The sequence below is a fragment of the Triturus cristatus genome, chromosome 10 (assembly GCF_964204655.1).
Source record: "Triturus cristatus chromosome 10, aTriCri1.1, whole genome shotgun sequence".
Lineage (NCBI taxonomy): Eukaryota > Metazoa > Chordata > Amphibia > Caudata > Salamandridae > Triturus > Triturus cristatus.
In genome coordinates, this window is record NC_140593.1 from 1,058,103,098 (window position 1) to 1,058,122,735 (window position 19,638).

Here is a 19,638-nt window from a genome sequence, read left to right on the forward strand (position 1 = left end):
ACAGCAGAGCACATTATGACATAACAAAGCACAACCTAATATAACATAGCATAACACAGTCCTGATACAGCATAGCATACCGTAGCATAGCAAAGCATGATACTACATAACACAACGTACCATAACATAATAGAGCATTTCACAGCTTGAAACAACATCACAACAAACCATAACATAAACAAGCATAGCACAGCATGAAGTAATATAACAGACCTTAACATAACACAGGATAACATAGCACAACACACCCTCACATTGCACAGCATGACCAAACTTTAATGAAACCTAACATATCACAGCATATCACTGCATGCCACATATCACACCACACCATAACACAGAACAATACAGCATAGCCCAACGTAAAACTCTTTAATTTAATGTAGTACACCATAACACAACATAACTCGTCACAATATAACAAAACAGCATGGAACAGCACAACACAGCATAACACACCCTAAAACAATAAAGTATAGAAAAGCACACAACACACCTTAACAGACCATATCATGATGTAACATAACACATCCTAATGTAACACAGCATAGCACAGTATAATATGACATATCACACCCCAACATAACAAAGCATAGCACTTCATGATATAACTCAACATGTCCTTATATAGCATAAAAAGCATTGCAACACATTATAACATTACAAAATATGGCTGTGCCCAACATATCCCAACACACACTAGAATAGCACAGCATAACACAACATAACACTTTAGTATAACATAGCCTAGCATAACATAATATAATACAGCATATCATGACATAGCACAGCGCAGCACAGAATAACATAGCATAACACATCCTAACATAACAAATCTCACTTTCCTGTTGATCTACTTTCCACAGCACTAACCGATAGTGAAATTATGGCCCAATCCATGATCTTCATATTGGCTGGCTACGAGACCACCAGCACCGCCCTTGCATTCCTGTCCTACAACCTGGCAACCCATCCAGACATTCAGCGGAAACTGCAACAAGAGATAGATACTCTCCTACCAAACAAGGTGAGCCAAAGCTACCTGCCATAGGAGGATGCTAAAGAGACTACTTTGAGGGACATGAGAGAAGGGTGAACATGATATCTGCTGGTCTTTGGATGATGTTCTATTCCCATGCACCTCTAGTTGGTAACTTTCTGGGTGTAGAGTAGGTGTCACGTGCTTGGTCCTCTTTTAGTCTCATGGAATATGGTTGAAGACAACTAACAGCCACCTTGGTGCCCTGTTCAAAGTTGTTTACATGACTCAGCACAGCAGTTAACTGTCATAGCAGGTTTAAAAAAAATACTCTTTTCCTGCCCGTGGGCAAAACAAAAAGAGGGGTCATAATGAAACTGCCCCAGCTCCTGCACCATACCTCCAGGGACCAATAAATACATGGGGAAATTCCTCTCTGCATGTACTTTCAAACTTTGGTGGTCACTTAAATAACCTTCTTGACCTAGACGTGGGATGGATGCAGTGTTTGGGGATGCAAACTCCTTTCTAATTTTGTGCGAGACTGCCCTTGGTCAGGTGGGTGTACAAAAGAATCCTTCCAGACCTCTGCTTGAGTTAAAAAATAAATCAAAAAATTCTACCTCTTGGGTAGGGCAGAAGGACCGATGGGGCAGAAACCATTTTCCAGATACTTTGGTAAGGTCGGGCAGGGGTGGTGGAAAGCAGAGCATCTTGTAGCTGCCTCAATGAAAAAACAAATCTTTTAAGATTGAGAACTGTCTTCCTTGCTCTTGGGGAAAGCTGGGTTGATAGATGCTTGTGCCAAATAACCCTATACAAACAATGACCTTAAAATGTCCTTGAAACATCCTTGATTTTAATTCCAGATTTTAATTTTGAAGTTCATAGATAATGCTTCTTTCCTGCCGAGTGAATTATGCAGTTTCTCAAAACATCTGAATTCATTTAAATAAAATCAAAAAGCACAGACAGTAGCAGCCTCTGTTGTCATGTAAAGTCTGGTATTGATCTCTCCAAAACTTTATCTACAGCCTCAGCTAAAACTTACAAATAGAACTTAAAATGGGAAACTAATATGTTGTGGACCATCTACCATATGTTTTTCCTGCTTCACCAATCTGGTTGTAACTTTTCCAGAATTGACTTAGAGAATTGTATCTTTTTAGCCCTTTATTTCTGAATAAAACTAAAAATGGAGCAAACCCAAGGACGAAAACAAAAACCAGATTTATAACATCACAGTAACCTCAGAAATGAAAATGATTTATTTAGCTCTCTCCCATCACTCCTTACAGAAATTTGACACAAGTGCAAAATTTAGGAAATGTAGTTTAATTATGCAAAGAACGATGTCTAGGATGTTAGTCTAATGTGTATTTTTGGATTTTTTGGAGTCTATCATGTGTGCATGAGTGCTCATGTATATGAAAAAGAGAACACAACCGCCCAAATATCGGGGTGATTAAATAATTACAGCTCTACCAAAATGGCACATACATTTAAAAACAAATTAGGGAAACTGTGTTTCGTTTAGGCAACTTTTTAAATGTAAAAATCTGTTCATGGTTACTCTTGGCCAAAAACAGTACTGGACAGCAATAGACCAAGTAAAAGTAAGTAAAGCAGCCCAAACAAACTGACAGTCTTGCAACACTGAATGGATGCTTGTCAGTAGACCGTACGTCTTATTTATTAGACACACTTTACGAAGATATCATTGGCATTCTCATGGAAACAGATAATTTGTTCAAGAATGAATCCAAATTCAACAACAGTTCGATGTTTTTGTCAAAATATGGTATGTACAATAATGCTATATGTATATGCAATACGGTTTATGAAACATACAAAGCAATATATTTGTCATTAGTTCTAAAATGCCAGCAAAATCATGTCAAGTGACACAAAGAGAAAACAAATGGCTATTATAGGGAATCTCTGATAGAGCAAGATATGGGTAGAAGAGAGTATGATCAATAATAATATACAAAGGCCCATGCAATTGTACAAGATAACTCATATCAAAGTTACAAAATGCTTAAGGATGCTTGAGTTCATAAATCCAAGCATCACAGAGCTCATTTAATGATGAAGAGCTAGTTAAGGAACTCCACCCAAAAAATGGTAAAAAATCAAATTGATTAAATAAAAGCTAAATCTATGAGGAGCCAATATTAGCAGGTTGTACTCAATGCAAATGAAAATCTAATGCAATAATCTGATAAAGTTGGCTGGAAATTCTACCAGGGAAATGTTTAAGAGTTCAGAGGGAGTTAGGAGGATTCCCTCCCAATATTAAGCTAACTGGGAAGATGTTATACGGTAGTCTACATCTATGTAGGTACCCTACCAATAAAGTAAAGAAGGGCAGGGTATCACCAAAAATTCAGAAATAGAGGAAATATCCAGTTACAAAGTACTTATTCTATTCTTTTCTTCCATGTTCAGTGTTAGAGTTCATTTTATTAATCCACCGACATTCTCTTCTGCTGCGTATTGCAGCAATGTCACCTCCTGCGGCTAGTCTTTCTTGACATATCAGCAATCATCAAGGCTAACTTATTTTCACGGCAGCTGGATTGTGGAAAATGTGCTACTAGCGGAGCATTTTCAGTCTTGTAGCATATACTTCTCTGATGTGAAAATTGCAAACTTGCACTTTGTGTTTAGACCAGAAGGATGAATTACCAAGGGCAACAAATGCTATATATTGTTTGTGTTGTAAGTGCAGTGAAAGTTTATTTGAAGGGCATTTGCCTATGAGTCAATGTTTTTGTATTCAAAGGGAATTAACAAGCATTAGAGTTGTCACATTTGTAGGGGCCTGTCACTGTCAAGAGGCCCAGTTTGGCCATAAGACTGACACTCTGGATCATGGTTCTATAGGTTACTTGTGATTCCCTTTAAAAGCAAACAGCAAGTGCTAGTGCCTCGCAATGTTTTTCTCAATTGGGTTCAAGTCTGAATTGAAGGTAGATACACATATTAAATGATTTCCAGAATTTGGCTGAGGCTTGGGTTCAAAAAGAGATTCCCTAGGGCAACACCATATCCTCATGAGAGCCTTTCTACTGAGTCTTTTTAGATAACCCCTGCTGCATACTCCTTTCTCTTTTTGAATATTTCAGCTACAGCTTTTATGAAAGTTGCAATAGAACTATTTCTGGATGGACTCCATTGATGCATACTATGTTGTTCCAGATTACCCTAATATGTAGAACTTGAGGCACTAGTTGCTAACTCTGTAACTATTCTTCTCATAAATACAGTTTAAAGTAAACTATAAAAGTATATTGTACCACTACATTAATTAAATTAAAGTTAATCAAAACAAGTCTATTATCACAATGATTACATAACAATCTTCAACATAGTGTACTAATGAACAAGCTATTATCTTTGTAATACTAATGGCTAATGTAATCTATAAAATTACCATCCATTTATTAACTATCCTATTAGTTTAATTAAAATATATGTTTCCAGATGCCTGTACTCTCCTCTTGGTTGTTAAGCAACGTTTTCTTGTAACATAAAGGTAGAGAAGCGTCAAACTTTTAAGATAAAAGTTATATAATATTAACACTTTTAAAATAGCAGTCTTTTACCTCATCTTCTAAAAAGTGATTGGTTTTGCCATTATACGTGTGCCTCGATTTTCATATATTAAAGGCAGGCTTACTATACAGCACCATAAGGCAGTTCAGTATTGTAGAAACTCTTTCAGTTTAGCTTTTTTCATAAAATCGCCCACATTTTGCCTCAAAACAAGAAAGTATAAATAAAGGCCCCTTTACCCACTGTAACACATTGAAAAGCATAACCCATGAAATAATTTCAAAGTAGTTCTAAAAGTCTTGAAATACCTACAATGATAATGTCCGGTCCTGATAATACTCTTTTGGTGCTAGCCATCTCTACCTAAATCAATTTCATGAAGAAATAATGTAGATTAATTACGATTCCAAATCTTTGCAAGCTCTGACGCAGCCAACAGTTTCACCTTTCAGTAGTGTATGTAGAAAATAGCAGACACATTGTTTGAGGAAGCAATGTCATGGATTCGGCCAGTGGTATGACTATAAAATACTGTGGCAGGTGGATTTATGAATGATACTTGTTCAATTTGTTGAAAAAGAAACCAGGTTAAAACAATTAGTCTGAATGTTAAGAAGTTCCTGTACTTTGACCTTTGTGTGTTCTGACCTGCAGCAGCCAAGCATACATAGGTGAGTGTTAGTCTAATTTACAAAACTCTTACATTATGAATGGTGATATCCAGTGCTTAATTTGTAAATGAATAAGTGCTATGTCCCAAAGTTTTGCTTAGGCACCAGTGCAGAATACCAAGGTTGTTTGGACTTAATTACACCTCATACTTCTTTAATCCCCCCCAAGACTCACATGTCACCTCTATCTCAGTCTATTTCATCGCAGCTTTCTCCCTTTATCACTGTTTTACATATTTCTGTTTCTCCTTATTCCACCCTTTTGTGATTTTCTCTTTTGTGCGCCAGATCAAAGTTTGTTGGGAAAATTAAGCATTGGTCCCCAAAAATGAGTGCCCATGGGCCCCACCTCCAACCACCGGCTGAATTGAAGCACTAGTAGTATCCAACCCTGAGTGTTAATTTCAGGGAATTAAAAAACAACCAGCCCAAATACCAGTCTCCATGCACTGCCAGGTTGCACTATTGGCCTGTTGGGCCATGTTTGTGGAACCTAATGTTGTATAAGCAGTTACAGTGGCCAGTAACAGATATTTTTATGAAAAATTGGTAATTACTGTCTTTGGTACTTCTCATGAGATTATGGTGATATTGTCCATGTGAGGGTGTACAAAGCAAATGCCTTTCTCCAATGCTTGATTCTGATCATAGAACATTTAGCTATATTATATGCTTAATGGTTTTGTAGGCAGCACAGATGTCAAACTGAATCAAAGAGCATGCATATCTTGGGTCCATGGCTTGGCTAGTTGTGCCGTAATGTTCAATTGATTATTGTTAGTTGCTTAATGGGGGTTGAACCCAAAACACAATTCACCACAATTCCTCCTCAAACCGTCCCCTATTGGTATCTAGTGAATTTTTGTAATAAAACACAGGATTTGATGAATATTTAGAGTTGCCAAATGAGCCTGGTTTCAAGCATTTTTTTCCACACTCCATATGCTTGAGATAGGTCGATAGTCTGTCTGTCACAATCTGAGTCCTTAGCGTGCCTCAGTTATTAGAGGGCATCATTATAAAGACGGTTTAATTGATGAATGTGGCGACAAAGGGTGCCATTGCAGGTATACTCATATTGAGAAAGTAGGTTTTGCAAATATTTATAGAAGGAGACACATTTTTCACATCATACTACTTATGGGATTTCAATAAATGGATTCAATCTAGGATCTTTTGTGAGAAGAACAAAGAGGGTGATAGTATGGAGATCCCACCAGCTCCTTAAAGAATCTATAGAGTCGTTATGACATGTCTGCAGTTTTGTCAAGGTGGGACAGAAAGTGAGGCTGCTAAGAATGACCTATTTGTACTTGCAGGAATGAATTATCAAGGATATTTTCATGTTCTTCTATTGCTATATTAGTGTCTTGCAGTGGCCTTACAGTTGTCACTGGTGAACTATTGATCGGCCATAGAGTTTGCTCATTTGAACTCTTAACATTTGAAATATTTTATGTACTCAATGACCCAATGTCTACAAAACATATGCATGATAAATAAATGTTTTATCTTTCTTTTTTTTTAATAATTCTTTTTATTAGCAGTAGGAATCAAGATCACAAGGCATAATGCAATACATTCTCGTTTCTTATCTTGACAAGGTTCACATACAGTTAAGAATACACAATATGTTGGTTACTGGTGATTTGTGCCATGTCTACAATGATTCATCTTGACCTGGTATCAGTGGCGGGGTGCAAATATTTCCTCTATATTCATTCCAATCATTCCAAATGCGGGACCACTTTTTAGGACATCCCCAAGCTACATAGACATACTTTTCCCGAAACATGCACCAATTCATGTCTTTCTTCCACGCACACACTGCTGGTGCCTGCGATGCCCCCCATTTCTGAGCTATGTTGCATTTCGCTATCATCAGCCCCAATGTAACCCAGGTTATGCGTGTGTTGTTTAGGTCCGTGGGCTCCCACACATTCAGGAGACATCTCTTAGCCTCCAGGGGGAGTGTATGGTGTAACACTTCGCTCAGGACCTCATGTATTTTCTTCCAGTACCTTTGGATAAGTGGGCATTCCCATAGTATGTGAAGGAAAGTACCTTTGTTTCCACAGCCCCTTCTACATTTGCCATCAGGTGCTCTACCCATTTGTTCCATCCCAGGTCCCGTGATATAGATCTGGTGCAACATTTTGAGTTGTATTAGCCTCAACTTCGCTGCAATGGCTACCTCCCGTCGCGAAGATACCGCTGCCACCCAGTCTTCGTCATCTACTATTATGCCATCCCCTTCCCACTTCTCTCGCAATCTCACCAGGGGGTCCCCAGAGTGGTTCACTAACTTTTTATATGTGAGCGAGATGGCCTTTGCTGGTAAATAGCCATTGAGGAGTCTGTCTTCAAGGGGTGTAGCTTCAGAGGGGGTCTCCCCCTTTTGGAGACAGGAGTATAAGGGGCGTGGCGGACTTGTAGGTATCTGAAGTACTCTGTAGGAGCGAGATCATATTCTTGTTGTAGGGTAGAGAATGACTTGACCTCGCCCTTTACCCATAGGTCGCCTATTTTTGATATGCCTATGAGGTCCCATTTGTCGAAACCTTTAGTGGACCAGAGGTTCCCAAGTCCTTCCGAATCCCATAGTGGCATAGCCAGAGTTATCTTATGTTCCCAACCCATGCTCCTGGTGGCTGCCTTCCAGACCTGCACCGATTGCTTGGTTGGCTCGGTCAGATGGCGTCTCCCAGAGTTCGAATAGAGCGCTCGGTTGTAGTTCCCTGACGGCAATATCCATCGATCCATCGCATAGCCCGGGTCTCCCGCCTGCCTGTAGGTGCCATGGTTAATGGCCATCAGATGAGCTGCCCAACAATATCTTTTGAGATCAGGGAGGGCAATCCCCCCATCATACCAGGTGAGGTTCAGTTTGGATATCGCTATGTGTGGCTTCCCATTCCATAGTAAACAGCGTTGTAGGGTCTCGATCTCTTTGAAATAGCTGGCAGGAACTAGATCTAATGAATTTTGTAGGACGTATAGGAACCAGGGTAGGGACATCATCTTGAACAGGGAGGCTCTGCCTAGCAGCGAGAACAGGAGTTTCATCCAGCGCTCTGAGTCTCTCTTCAGTCTCTGCAAGGGTGGGAGTAGGTTCTGAGCGAATCTGTCTGCAGGGTTAGTAGTTATATGGATGCCGAGGTATTTGAAACCCTGTGTGGTGATCTGTATCGGGCAGCCCCTGGGAAGGCCTGTGAGGGGTCCCTTGAGGACTTACAATACTGATTTGAGCCAATTTATGGTGTACCCCGAGTATCTACCAAAGATGGCGAAGATATCCAGCACTGCTGTAAGCGAGGCCTTCGGGGAAGTTAGGAACAACAATATGTCGTCCGCATATAGTGAAATGCGGTCCTCCCAGGATTCAGCTCACCTAAACCACGGATCACCGGATCCTTCCGTATCCAAGATGCCAGAGGCTCCAGGGCCAAGGCGAATAGGAGGGGGGAGAGCGGGCATCTCTGGCTCGTACCTCTACCTAGTTCAAACACTTCAGATATTTTATTGTTTACCACAATCTGGGCTAGTGGTTTCGAGTAGAGGAGTCGCACCCACCAGATGAATTGGGGCCCAAAACCCATTTTCTCAAGAACTGCAAATAGGTATTGGCATTCGAGCATGTCGAGTGCCATAGAGGCGTCCAGAGATACCAAGACCGCCTCCTCCTGTTTTATCTTTCTTAAGCCAATCAACGCAAAGGTCAATGGTGGTAGCACCCAAACTCCTTAGGACACAGTAGGCTAATGCTTGTTTTAGAAGCTGTGCTTAGGAAATAGGAAGTGTGTGGAGACATGTCTGGACAAGGTTTTTTACGTCTTTTAAAATTGGTATAATTAATATTCATATGTTTTAGGAAGATGAATGACCCAGAAGGGGGAAGGCACCAGATTTGTAACCATCCACTTCAGGATAGTAGGCCCATCAAGCATAAGTTCTGTATCTAAGAGTTGGTTGAGTAATAAGATCTCTTGCACTATATGGTTGATGCATTTGTGTAAAATAAGAAAACTGCATAACACGTATAGTGTTTCACCTCTAACCTACGGTATTTTCCATCAACTGTAGGCTCCTGCCACATATGATGCACTGATGCAGATGGAGTACTTAGAGATGGCAATTAACGAGACCCTCAGAATGTACCCTCCTGGAGGACGACTTGAAAGAGTCTGTAAGAAGACCGTGGAGGTGAATGGTGTGACAATCCCAGAAGGAGTGGTGGTGATGGTCCCGTTATATCCACTTCACCGAGATCCCGAGTATTGGTCAGAACCAGACGAGTTCAATCCAGACAGGTATCATTTACATATGAAGGGTGCAAGAAGGGGGCCCAGAGTGAAAGCGAGGAGGTCCATTAATTTTATGGCTAATTATCAATTATTCAAGTTACTGAAGAAATAAGTGCATAGTGGAGAAGAAAACTAGCATAAGTTAAGATAGAATGAGTTTCAAGACACTTTTATTAGCACAGTTAGATTAAACTAAAATTGTGGTCTCTTACAGCACACATTGCAGACCTAAACTGAGTTTTAATTGAGCACAAACGTATATGTTACAAAAGATTGTGAGACCTTGGGCCTCATTATGATGTCGGTCGGAGTTACCTCTGACCAACATCTCTGCGGTTGCAGAATTGACCGACCTCTGGTCGGCAGTCCCAAGTCCGCAATTACAGTTTGACCGCACATAGTGTGGTCGCAGACTCCCACTTCCCTATGGGACCCTGTGCGGTGGCCAGAATCCGTCCGCAGCACAAGCTCCCATAGAGAATTGGGAGTTTCTGTAAATCACTGTACCATGGGGCATACACCATTGGTGCCCCCAGGCATACAACGGTAGGCCGCAGAGGGGAGGGGGCCCTGCTAGGGGCCCCCAAAGTCTCTTTCCGACAGGCTTTCCATGTCAGAAAGCCCGACATGGAAAGCCTGTCGGAAGCTGACATCATAATCCCGACGGCGGAAACACCATCCATTAGGGATTATATGCAGCTTCCAACTGTCCGACAGGCTCCGTGAGCCCGTCGGAAGCCAGTCGATATGACAGGTGGGTTTACATTCCGACAGCCTACATTATGATTTGGCCGTTGAAATGTAAACCAACGATGTCGGTCGGTAAGTCTCCGACGAACGATCAGAGGCTTACCAACCGACATCGTAATAGGGCCCCTTGTGTTTTATAACTTCAGTTAACTATAATCATTCAATTGGTTACACTGTTTCTCTCCTGACTCAATTCAGTGTGTGTAGGCAATGTCTTGTAATTTTCACATTGTGTGTTTAATCTAAGCCAAATGAACTGAAAAAACTTGCCTTAGAAAATGTGGTAAGTGAAATGTGTCTGCAGCGCCATCATAGTGCCATCCTAAAAGATCTCCAAAAGACTGCAATCTATGATGGTCACTGCAGGTTCACTTTTTTAGACTTCAGTCCTAATGATGTCTGGTATTTATTTGTGCACTGTTTTTACATGGAACATATTGTGTTGTCTGCAAGGTGAAACAATTAGTGTTGGTAAACCTGGAGATGGCAGAAGAAAAGCTTACCAAACAGTGTGTGGGTAAAACCTCACATCTTCTAAGGATGTACTCAAGAATATAAACACCTGCACAATAAAGATGGGCGTAAAAATATGGGGACCAATTTACAAAAGTATTTACAGCAAGAAGTTCTCTGTTATGTACTCTTACATGCCTTTGAAATGCCCAACTCTCTATTAATACAAGTGCAAAGAGGACACCGTCTTTTCTTACTCGTATATAAATATTCTTATTTTAGTCCCATTTTAGAAGTTTTGAGGCCAATTCAAAAGAGGTCATAAGTACAGGAATGAATGCAACAGGAATATTGCCTCATGTATTCAAAAATTTCTTTGTGAATCCCCCTTGTATGTATAACTCAAAGTGTATTCCTAGGACAACAAGTTACAATCAGAGACACCGCAGCAGGGTGACTGGGACAGGAACAGAAATGACCACATTAAAAGCCTCCCAGTTAACTGCAATATGAGTGATAACTCCTGTCAGGTCAAACCTTCCGATATGTGTTGGGGGAAAATGCTCAGAATTTTTCAGAACATTCAGATTTTGGTTTCGCAAGCACCAGAATCTTGATGGTTCTGCCCAGAAAGTCGGAATTGGCTGCTATTTACTGCAACTGATAACATTTCAACTTGGATTTTATTGGGTAACCTAAGAATTGAAACATTTTCCAGTCACTCGCAATGATGGGCAACATTTTTACACACGGAAAAGTTCATGAAGGTTTTGAATTACCTCACAGCAGTTGTGCTGGAGACAATATGAATTTATTGAAGAAATAGTGGCAGATAATGCATTTTGAAGCACATTGACACAGTAACCTTGCTCAAGGGGGTAAATAGTATTTTAGGGAAAGGGTTGGATCTCTCTCCTTTGCTGATCTTTCTCTGTCTCCTTCGCTCTCACTCTCTGCTCCTTTATCCTGATTCCTACACTTTTCTCCTTCTTTTCTACGTTTCCACCATTTTCCCTCTCTTTGCACATGACCCACCTTTCCATTGTTCCTTATGTAGTCCCTTATTCTCAGCCTCTTTTTGACCTCCTCTCACCTTATATGCATCACAAACAACCATTAATGCTTTTAAAATGTCTAACAAACAATCACCGCCTCACTGTAATTAGAAATCATAATCGGCAGCCTCATGTGTAAGACCTTTCTATGATTTCATAAACCCAGGGGTCTGTATCATATCTGCCACAGTTTTGAACTGAAGTGTAAAAGAGCTACAGGAGAGATACTTTACCACGGTATACACTTATAAATGGTTGTTTGACTTGGAAGTTTCAAGGAGCGTTCTGAATTCAGTTGGAAATGTAGCAGGATTTGCTGACATCTCAGTAGTAATTAAAGAGCACAACAGAACACTAGCATAACACAAAGCAAGATGGCAACACAACCAACACATAACAGGGCACATCCCAAGAAAACGGTCAAAACAGCATGCAACCCAACAACCACAGTACAACACAACAATAACACAATGAGATAATTGATCACAAAAACAAAACAGCCCAAAGAAACAACAAACCACATCACCACCACAACACAATGAAACACAATATATATACACAAATATTCTTCTTACACATTAACACACACCTCCTCAAATTTACTCTGATAATACAGTAGTAACATTTGTTTGTACCACGCACTTCCTTACTTACAACCTGTAACATGTAACAGCACCAGTGAAAAATATGCCAGTGTAAGGGTGTTGTAAATATGGGGGGTATTCTTTTATTTTAATTAAGGAAACTTTTTAATATTTCAGTTCAGCCGCATCGCCATTAGTAAACAGAATGAACAACTGCCAACCTCCTGTCCATTGTCTTTAGGAAAAGAAAATGTTGGAACCACATAATAATGCGCATTTATCAAACCAGCTTCAGAATTGTGTCAGAAATATTTCTTTACTCCTTCAGTAATCCACCATCTTCTGAAATAGGGAATATCATTGATTGTTTATTATTCTAAGGCCCTGCTTATGAGTCTGGCGGAGCAGAATTACTGCATGGAATTCTGAATGTGTTGGTGTTCCTGCAACCAGTTTTCCTGGAAGTTGGAACACTGTACCAGATTTAACTGGACTGTAATTCTGTCAGTTGAAATCTCATTAGGCTTTGGCTTCAGCAGAGCCCAGGCTCTTTCCTAGTTTTTTCTAGCATGGGGAGCAAGCAGTGCTCCCACCACCAGGCACTTAACTTCTGCTTCACTACCCTACTCCCCACATCCCCCTCTTTGCACTCTCACTACACATAGAGGTACCAGTATATATATATATTACTGCCAACCTTAAACCACCAGAATTAGATACTCTGTGTGGTTTTATGACCGGTGAATCCAGACCCACCCAATGATCCCCAGTTCTATGTATTTTAACTCGTAATTGCACAATACTGGTGTGGTGTATCACACAGTAACGTTGATTCTGCATGTGGACTTTGAACCCGGACAGTACTGCGCAAGTTGCAATCAGGGCCAAAGAAGATATAAATACACATTTTAAAAAGAAAAAGTGAAGCATTTGAGAGTGGGATTGGCTTTGACTACTTTGTACATTAGTAGTTTCCAAGAAATGTGCATTTTCTCCTGCTGCCCTAACCTCATCTTTGTTTCTGGAAAGGTTCCTGAGCCATTAAAAACTCTCATCACAAATATCAGAGCAAAACAAAAAACATCTGCTCCCCCTTTGCAGCTGTAAAAATTCTGAATGTGGAGCAGTGGCAGTCGAGATTTGGTCATTGTTATTTTCCTTAATATAGTATTAACTTGCTGCATGTATTTCTTAAGGTCCTATTATTTCCAATGCAAGAAAGATTTCTTTAAAAATAAATGTGGAAGATCAGCTATCACCCACTTCAGCTTTTTTCTTAATGCAAAACTGACACATGTGCTTAGTACTGAGACGTTTGTAAAATTCATTATAGTCTACTGGAGATATACTCGTAGTACCGTGTTGAAGTTGTCTCATCAGTGATTTTTGTATTTTCCTCCAACTCCAACAAATGATGTATTCAAACACCTCATAACAATTTTGGAGTTTGAGTAGTTAAACTTTCTTCCACTTTCAATCCAGCAGATTCGAGCTCACTGAAATTGGCCTTTGTATTTCCGCCTTCATGTATCAGTGAGAATATTGTTGAGAGGAAGAGTCTGGCACCCTCAATAATGATGCTAGAGAAGACTGAGGCTCTTAAACAGGGTTGATTGAGAATTTCCTCTTTACAAAACTTTCAAAAAAGTATTTGTCCACATAAGTTTCAATGCCGTGTTCGGCGAGTCTGCAGCCATAGCCTGCACCTGTGACTCCTTCTACCCTCGAGCGCGGGAGACGCGTTTGGCAGTCTGCAGTTTGACAGCTGTGCAGTCGACAGTAGTAGGGGGTGGCAGCTGTAGTGAAGGCTAGAGCTACGGCTCCGTCTGAACTCACGGAGTCGGCCGGCACTAGGCCAGTGTGGCTTGCGGGTCGGCGCAACCGCTCCTAGCCTGCTACCCCAACTGCTGCCCCAACTGCTCGTTCTGTGGCCCGCTTCCCCTTGCCCTGCTTGATAGTAGGGCCCAAACAGAGACTTTAAGGGACCTCCAGGACCCCACGCTGCACCTCCACGCTGCACCTTGTTTACACCTCGTGAGCCTCCTTGTTGCCCCCCCCCTCCACCCAAACCCTGCAAAACAGAACTGGCGGGCTGAGATAGAGAGAGAGAGAGACCGGGGCGGGTTGGCCCAGTTTTGGACCGGACCAGACTTTAGGGATTTCAAGGAACATCCACTCAGATGGCTTGGGCCATTTCCACCGGCCTTTTGTCCAGCAGCCTGGTGTCCAAGCAGCAAGTCTGCCCAGAAGGCTGCAGAGGAATCTCAAAGGTAACAATAAAACCAATAGGTAGGCGCAGTCATGCTACAGCTATACAGTAAGCCTACCAGCTAGCAAAAGCTCGCCGCAAAACATTAAGGCAGGGCAGCCGGACACCGTCCGCAACCCACTGCGTAAATAGCAAAATCTCTGCCATGTGATGGCTATGTCCACCCTTTCTACCGAGTTTACCCTGGGGTAATCCCGGTATAGTTAAAGTAGGTTAAAGCAGGTGCCTAAATATGGTTGGATGCCTAAGAGGACCAGGTGCAAACGAGCTTCTGGTACAGATACCTCCTAAACTCCAGAATCCACTCTGAGATGCGGAACTCTTCTAACTGTCCTCGGTCCCCCACCGCCACACGTACTTAGGACCAGGACAAGGGCATCACTACCCCAATGAAAAAACAAAAGTACACGCCTCCTAGTAGCAAGACTAAAGCAGAAATCTAAATCCACCTCTGAAGATATGCCATCACACGCAGGCGCATCTGGGGGAGCAACGACCCGGCCTATTAATCCAAAGACATACGATTTGTACAGCTGGGTACAGAGCCGGGATTCAATCTTTGCAGAGTGTATCCCTGGCACCAAAAGTCAGGATGTCGAGTGCCTCAAAGGCAATCGATGCCTCCTCACCTACAAAAATGCAAGGCACACTCACGGTAGGCACTGATAGCGACAGTGGGACCAGACCTGTATGCGCATCAACTGGAACAGAAACTTTCTTAGCCACCCTGGGCACTCAAACAGTGAGGAACAGCATAGACTCATGATGAGAATCAAATGGGTGCAAACCACCATTAATAAATTCGACTCGTGGAAATCCACATGGGCTGGCTGGACAACGAGGACCACTGTTCCAGACATCATAGGGGAATGGGAATATCTCACACCAGAATTGGCCACGCTACTTCATGGAAGTCTTCCCCGCATCAAAACAGGGACGGGAACTCATATTCCAGGCTCAGCTCCACAGATCAAACAAAGTGCACAGCAATTAAAAAGAAAACAAAAGGGCATACAAATAAATTGGAACTGAAGCCTCTAAGAAGCATCTTCAACTTGCAAGAAAGGCTCATAAGCATCTAGTTTGGAACCTAAAACAAGAAGACTTCAAGGAGAAATGGATAGTGATTTTCGACCTCCTGGCACCAAATAAGGCCAAACAATTTTGGGATTACTTAAATAATCCAATCCATGAATCCTTTAACTGAGGGAATTCAATAGGAAGCGCATGTGAAGTCAATAGACATTGGCAATCAGAAATCAACACATGTAAAGGGTCAACACACGAAGAGCAAACCAGAAATTGCCAGAACTGACCGCCCCATGCCCTCTGTGGAATATACAGCCTCAAGCGTGGCCGCTCTCCGCACTGTTTTAAAAAGGATCCGGAAAAATTGAGCGCCAGGCCCTAATGGCCTGCCCAACTCCCTCTTTAGGGAGGACATCAACTTCTGGTCTACAAATCTTGTTGTATGTAGAATGCAGGCTTATAGAGGAGGTGTCAGACTCTTGGAGGGGTTCACTGCTGCAATCTATTTTTAAAAAAGGTGCAAACACCTACCCCAGGAACTACCGGATGATCGCTCTGCTGGACATCAAGGGGAAGGCATACGCAAGCACCCTTTTCCAGGAACTAGCGGACTGGGTTTACTCAGAACGCCGCCTGCCATTCTATCAGACCGGGTTCAGGCCAGGGGGCTCTACTGCTGACAACATCACAGTCCTATCATATCTACCCCAAGTTTTCGCATGCTTCATTGATTACTCAGCAGCCTTCGATGGGATTGACAGAAACAACCTCTGGTGGAAACTGGTGGGGTGGAATATCAGCCCAAGCCTACTGAGAGCAATTATATCATTGTACTCGGGAACCTGGGTAAGGCTAAAACTTTCCACGGAGTCGGCTACAAAAAAAATCGCCACTGACCAGGGGCTAAAGCAGGGCTGTGTTTTGGTACCGCTACCATTCAACCTGTACAGTGCCAATATGGCTCCAGCACTGCAAGGGGCTTCTCTTGCCATCCCAAAAATCGGAGGCAAAAAAATCCATTTAAAGCAGTACGCTGACAACCTAGTTCTTCTGGACCACACAAGAACAGGCCTCCAAAAAGCTCTCAATGCCCTATCTGAATACAACATCAAAAATGAGCTGACAGCTAATGTGAGTAAATCTAAAACTGTGATCTTAGGAAGCTACCCAAAGAAAAAGCTCATTATGTGAAGCTTGGGTACTTTGAGCCTGGACTGTGAGCAAAGTTACAACTACCTAGGCGGCTTGCTAGGCGAGACTGGCCTCCCTTCGCTCCATCTACAAAAACTGTGTCTGAAAGGAAAGATCGTCATGCACTCCCTTTACAAGCTGCATGCCACTCCAGACAGCCCAACAACTACGGTCATTCGAAGGGTTCTGCGGGCTAAACTCCTACCGTCACTCAACTATGCGCTACAGGCATTCCTGGGAATGCTCGCAGCAGACCTGGAGAAAATTCAATGCGCAGCATATAAAAAAATATATTGCTGGCCTGCATCCACAAGAAACACCTTGATATGCTTTGAGTTTGACCTTATACAACAAAAATTAGAACTGGCCACCTTAGCAAAATACTACCACTGGGCAACTATGGCCCCAGCTAACTCCATGAAGGCCGTCATAAAAAACATTTTCACAAAACCTAACAATACCCGGTCCATTAAACTTTCGGCAGCAAAGGAGCTATTGCAACTAGCCATTGAGAATATTGACCTGAGTATAATCGACTACGCTGCTGTAGGAAGGTGGATATCTGACTATGGTTACCCCCAACGTTTTGCCTAGTGTCTAGCTGGTTTTTCGACTTAGTTGGCCTGAGATCCTGCCATTCAGGGTCTCAGGCTGTCTGCTCTCTCTTTAAAATGGACTCCATGTACCCTAGGTACATTCCCAATTGGTAAGGATCACCTTATTGGACCCTGTACAGTGTACCCTAGGTACCCAGGGCATAGGTGTACCCTAGGCCTCCCAGGGGCTGCAGCATGTATTATGCCACCCCTGGTCTGGCCTTCCCATCAGACACAACTGGCTGATCACTCAGCTGGGGCAAGGTCGTGTAATCACCCCTTGCTTAGATATAGTATATCTATATCTACCTTATATGTAGACACATGTGTACCTATCAGCCACTCCTATGGCAGGCCTTAACAATCCTGGAGGCAGAGTGCTTGGTAACATGTGAGATGGTGCTCTAGCATGAGCTGAGCCTGTCTGCAGCTTTCGGAACCATGTCCTTATAGCTGTTCTATGATATAGCCTACCATATACTCTTAAAGTGCCTTATAATCTTAAACGGTTATGGCAACTATGGTTTGGCTTTATCAAAACATGTCGTGTAAGGTGTCTAACACTTTGGAATAATACCCCCATACCATTTCTGGTGATGAGGATATTATTCCTCCCTTCTAGAGGGAGAGACATGTTAAAATCCTACTTTGCTGTTTAACTCTCACCAAAGCCTCAGCATCACAAAATGGATGCTGCTGCCACAGACACGAGTCTGACCTCCTGCTGCTGGGAGTGATCCTGGCAAGGGAGGCTTGGACAATAGGTTTCCTGCCTTGGGAGGTGCGAGCACCACCCCAGGCAGGCCTTAGTGTATTGGGGCAGGGAGGGATGAAAAGAATGAGACATGCCTGGGGCACACAAGGTGTCCCGTGCATAGTCCAGTTCAAACCGGTGCTGGGGCTCTCCAGCCCCAGTCCTGGCGCGAAACTGGACAAAGGGAAGGGGGTGTAACCGCCCCCCTCCCAGGTCCCACCCATAAGGCGTGACCTAGCAGGTAACCCAGCCCCCCAGATTTGGATAAGAGTGGTAGCTGGGCCCCAGGAGATTATATTATCCTGAACCTGCAACTTGAACAGAAACTCTGGACCTTCGACATTCGACGAAAGAAGAAGACTGAAGAATCTCCCTTGTGGCCAAGGAGTGGCTACCCTGTGCAAACAGGCACCATCAAGAGACTACCCTTTGCTTTGCTAAAGTTCTACGAGGGACCGACAGCAGAGCCTGACCAGAGCCTTGACTTCCAGACTTCTCCGACCCTGATCCACATCCACAGCCGAGCTGAGATCCGTGGAGGCGACGAGAGACGTGGGACCGGCTACCTGGGAAAAGTGGCGAGTATCTTCCAGCGCAGCTTCTGAGGCACCCTCGAAGTTGTGCACCGGGGATTGAGAAGCCCCAACCCCAAGCACCATCTGCACCGAAGATCAGCCCCCCACACTCCACGAGTCCTGCGTGGGGCCCTTCTGCATTTTCCTGCTTGCCGCGTCTGTCCGGTTGCTTGCCCGTTGGCTAGTGGCCTTTGTGACGACGCATCCAGAAATCTTCACTGCTGGTTTGGCTCCTCCAGACTGGCTCCCGCTTCCTTGAAAAAGAGAAGCACCCCAGACCTTCCTGGTCTGCACCAGAAGCAAGTCCTCCGTTCTTCGTGGGTTCCGCTTGCCAAGGCTTGCCAAGGCTTGGTGAGTCCTAGTCCAACTTCGACACCGCCGACAGCAAGAGCCTTTGTGGGACAGCTCGCCTCCTGGTCCTGGTCATCCTCGACATTCCCTGGTCCTCGTGGCTGCAGCGACAAGTTTCACCTTCACCTGCAATCTTCACGACATCGCCTGGTTCCTTCCTGGTTCCACGTGGTCACTGGCTAGTGACCTTGACTCTGTCCCTTCTGCTTGCAGGTCTCCTCTCTTCTTGATCCCAGCCTTGGGATCCACCGGACACTCTTCACTGACTGCCTGTCAGCAACTTTCCTTCAGGCATCCATAGAAGTCCACGACGAAACCCGACGCAAGTTCACACCTATGCACCCGCAGCCCGTGGGCTAGGTAACTTGGGTACTTCGGTGCTCACCAGGGTATTGACTATCCTAGGGTCTAGTTTCCGAGTCTCGACTTTCTAGCTATACCAGAAGTGTCCTAAAACTGCTTATTTCTAACTGCTAGTGATTCTATTGACTTTTACGCATTACGCGTGAGTGTTTC

At 43.1% G+C, this 19,638-nt stretch overlaps 1 protein-coding gene across 1 annotated transcript in view; it reads left to right on the forward strand.

Moving 5' to 3' along the window:
* Window positions 1-19,638, forward strand: part of LOC146796559 (cytochrome P450 3A21-like) — a 426,463-nt gene that overhangs the window by 372,581 nt on the left and 34,244 nt on the right. The window contains exons 10-11 of the mRNA XM_085629195.1: window positions 867-1,027; window positions 9,295-9,521. Of these exons, the coding sequence (XP_085485321.1) occupies window positions 867-1,027; window positions 9,295-9,521 (388 nt within the window). The remainder of the gene's footprint in view (window positions 1-866; window positions 1,028-9,294; window positions 9,522-19,638) is intronic.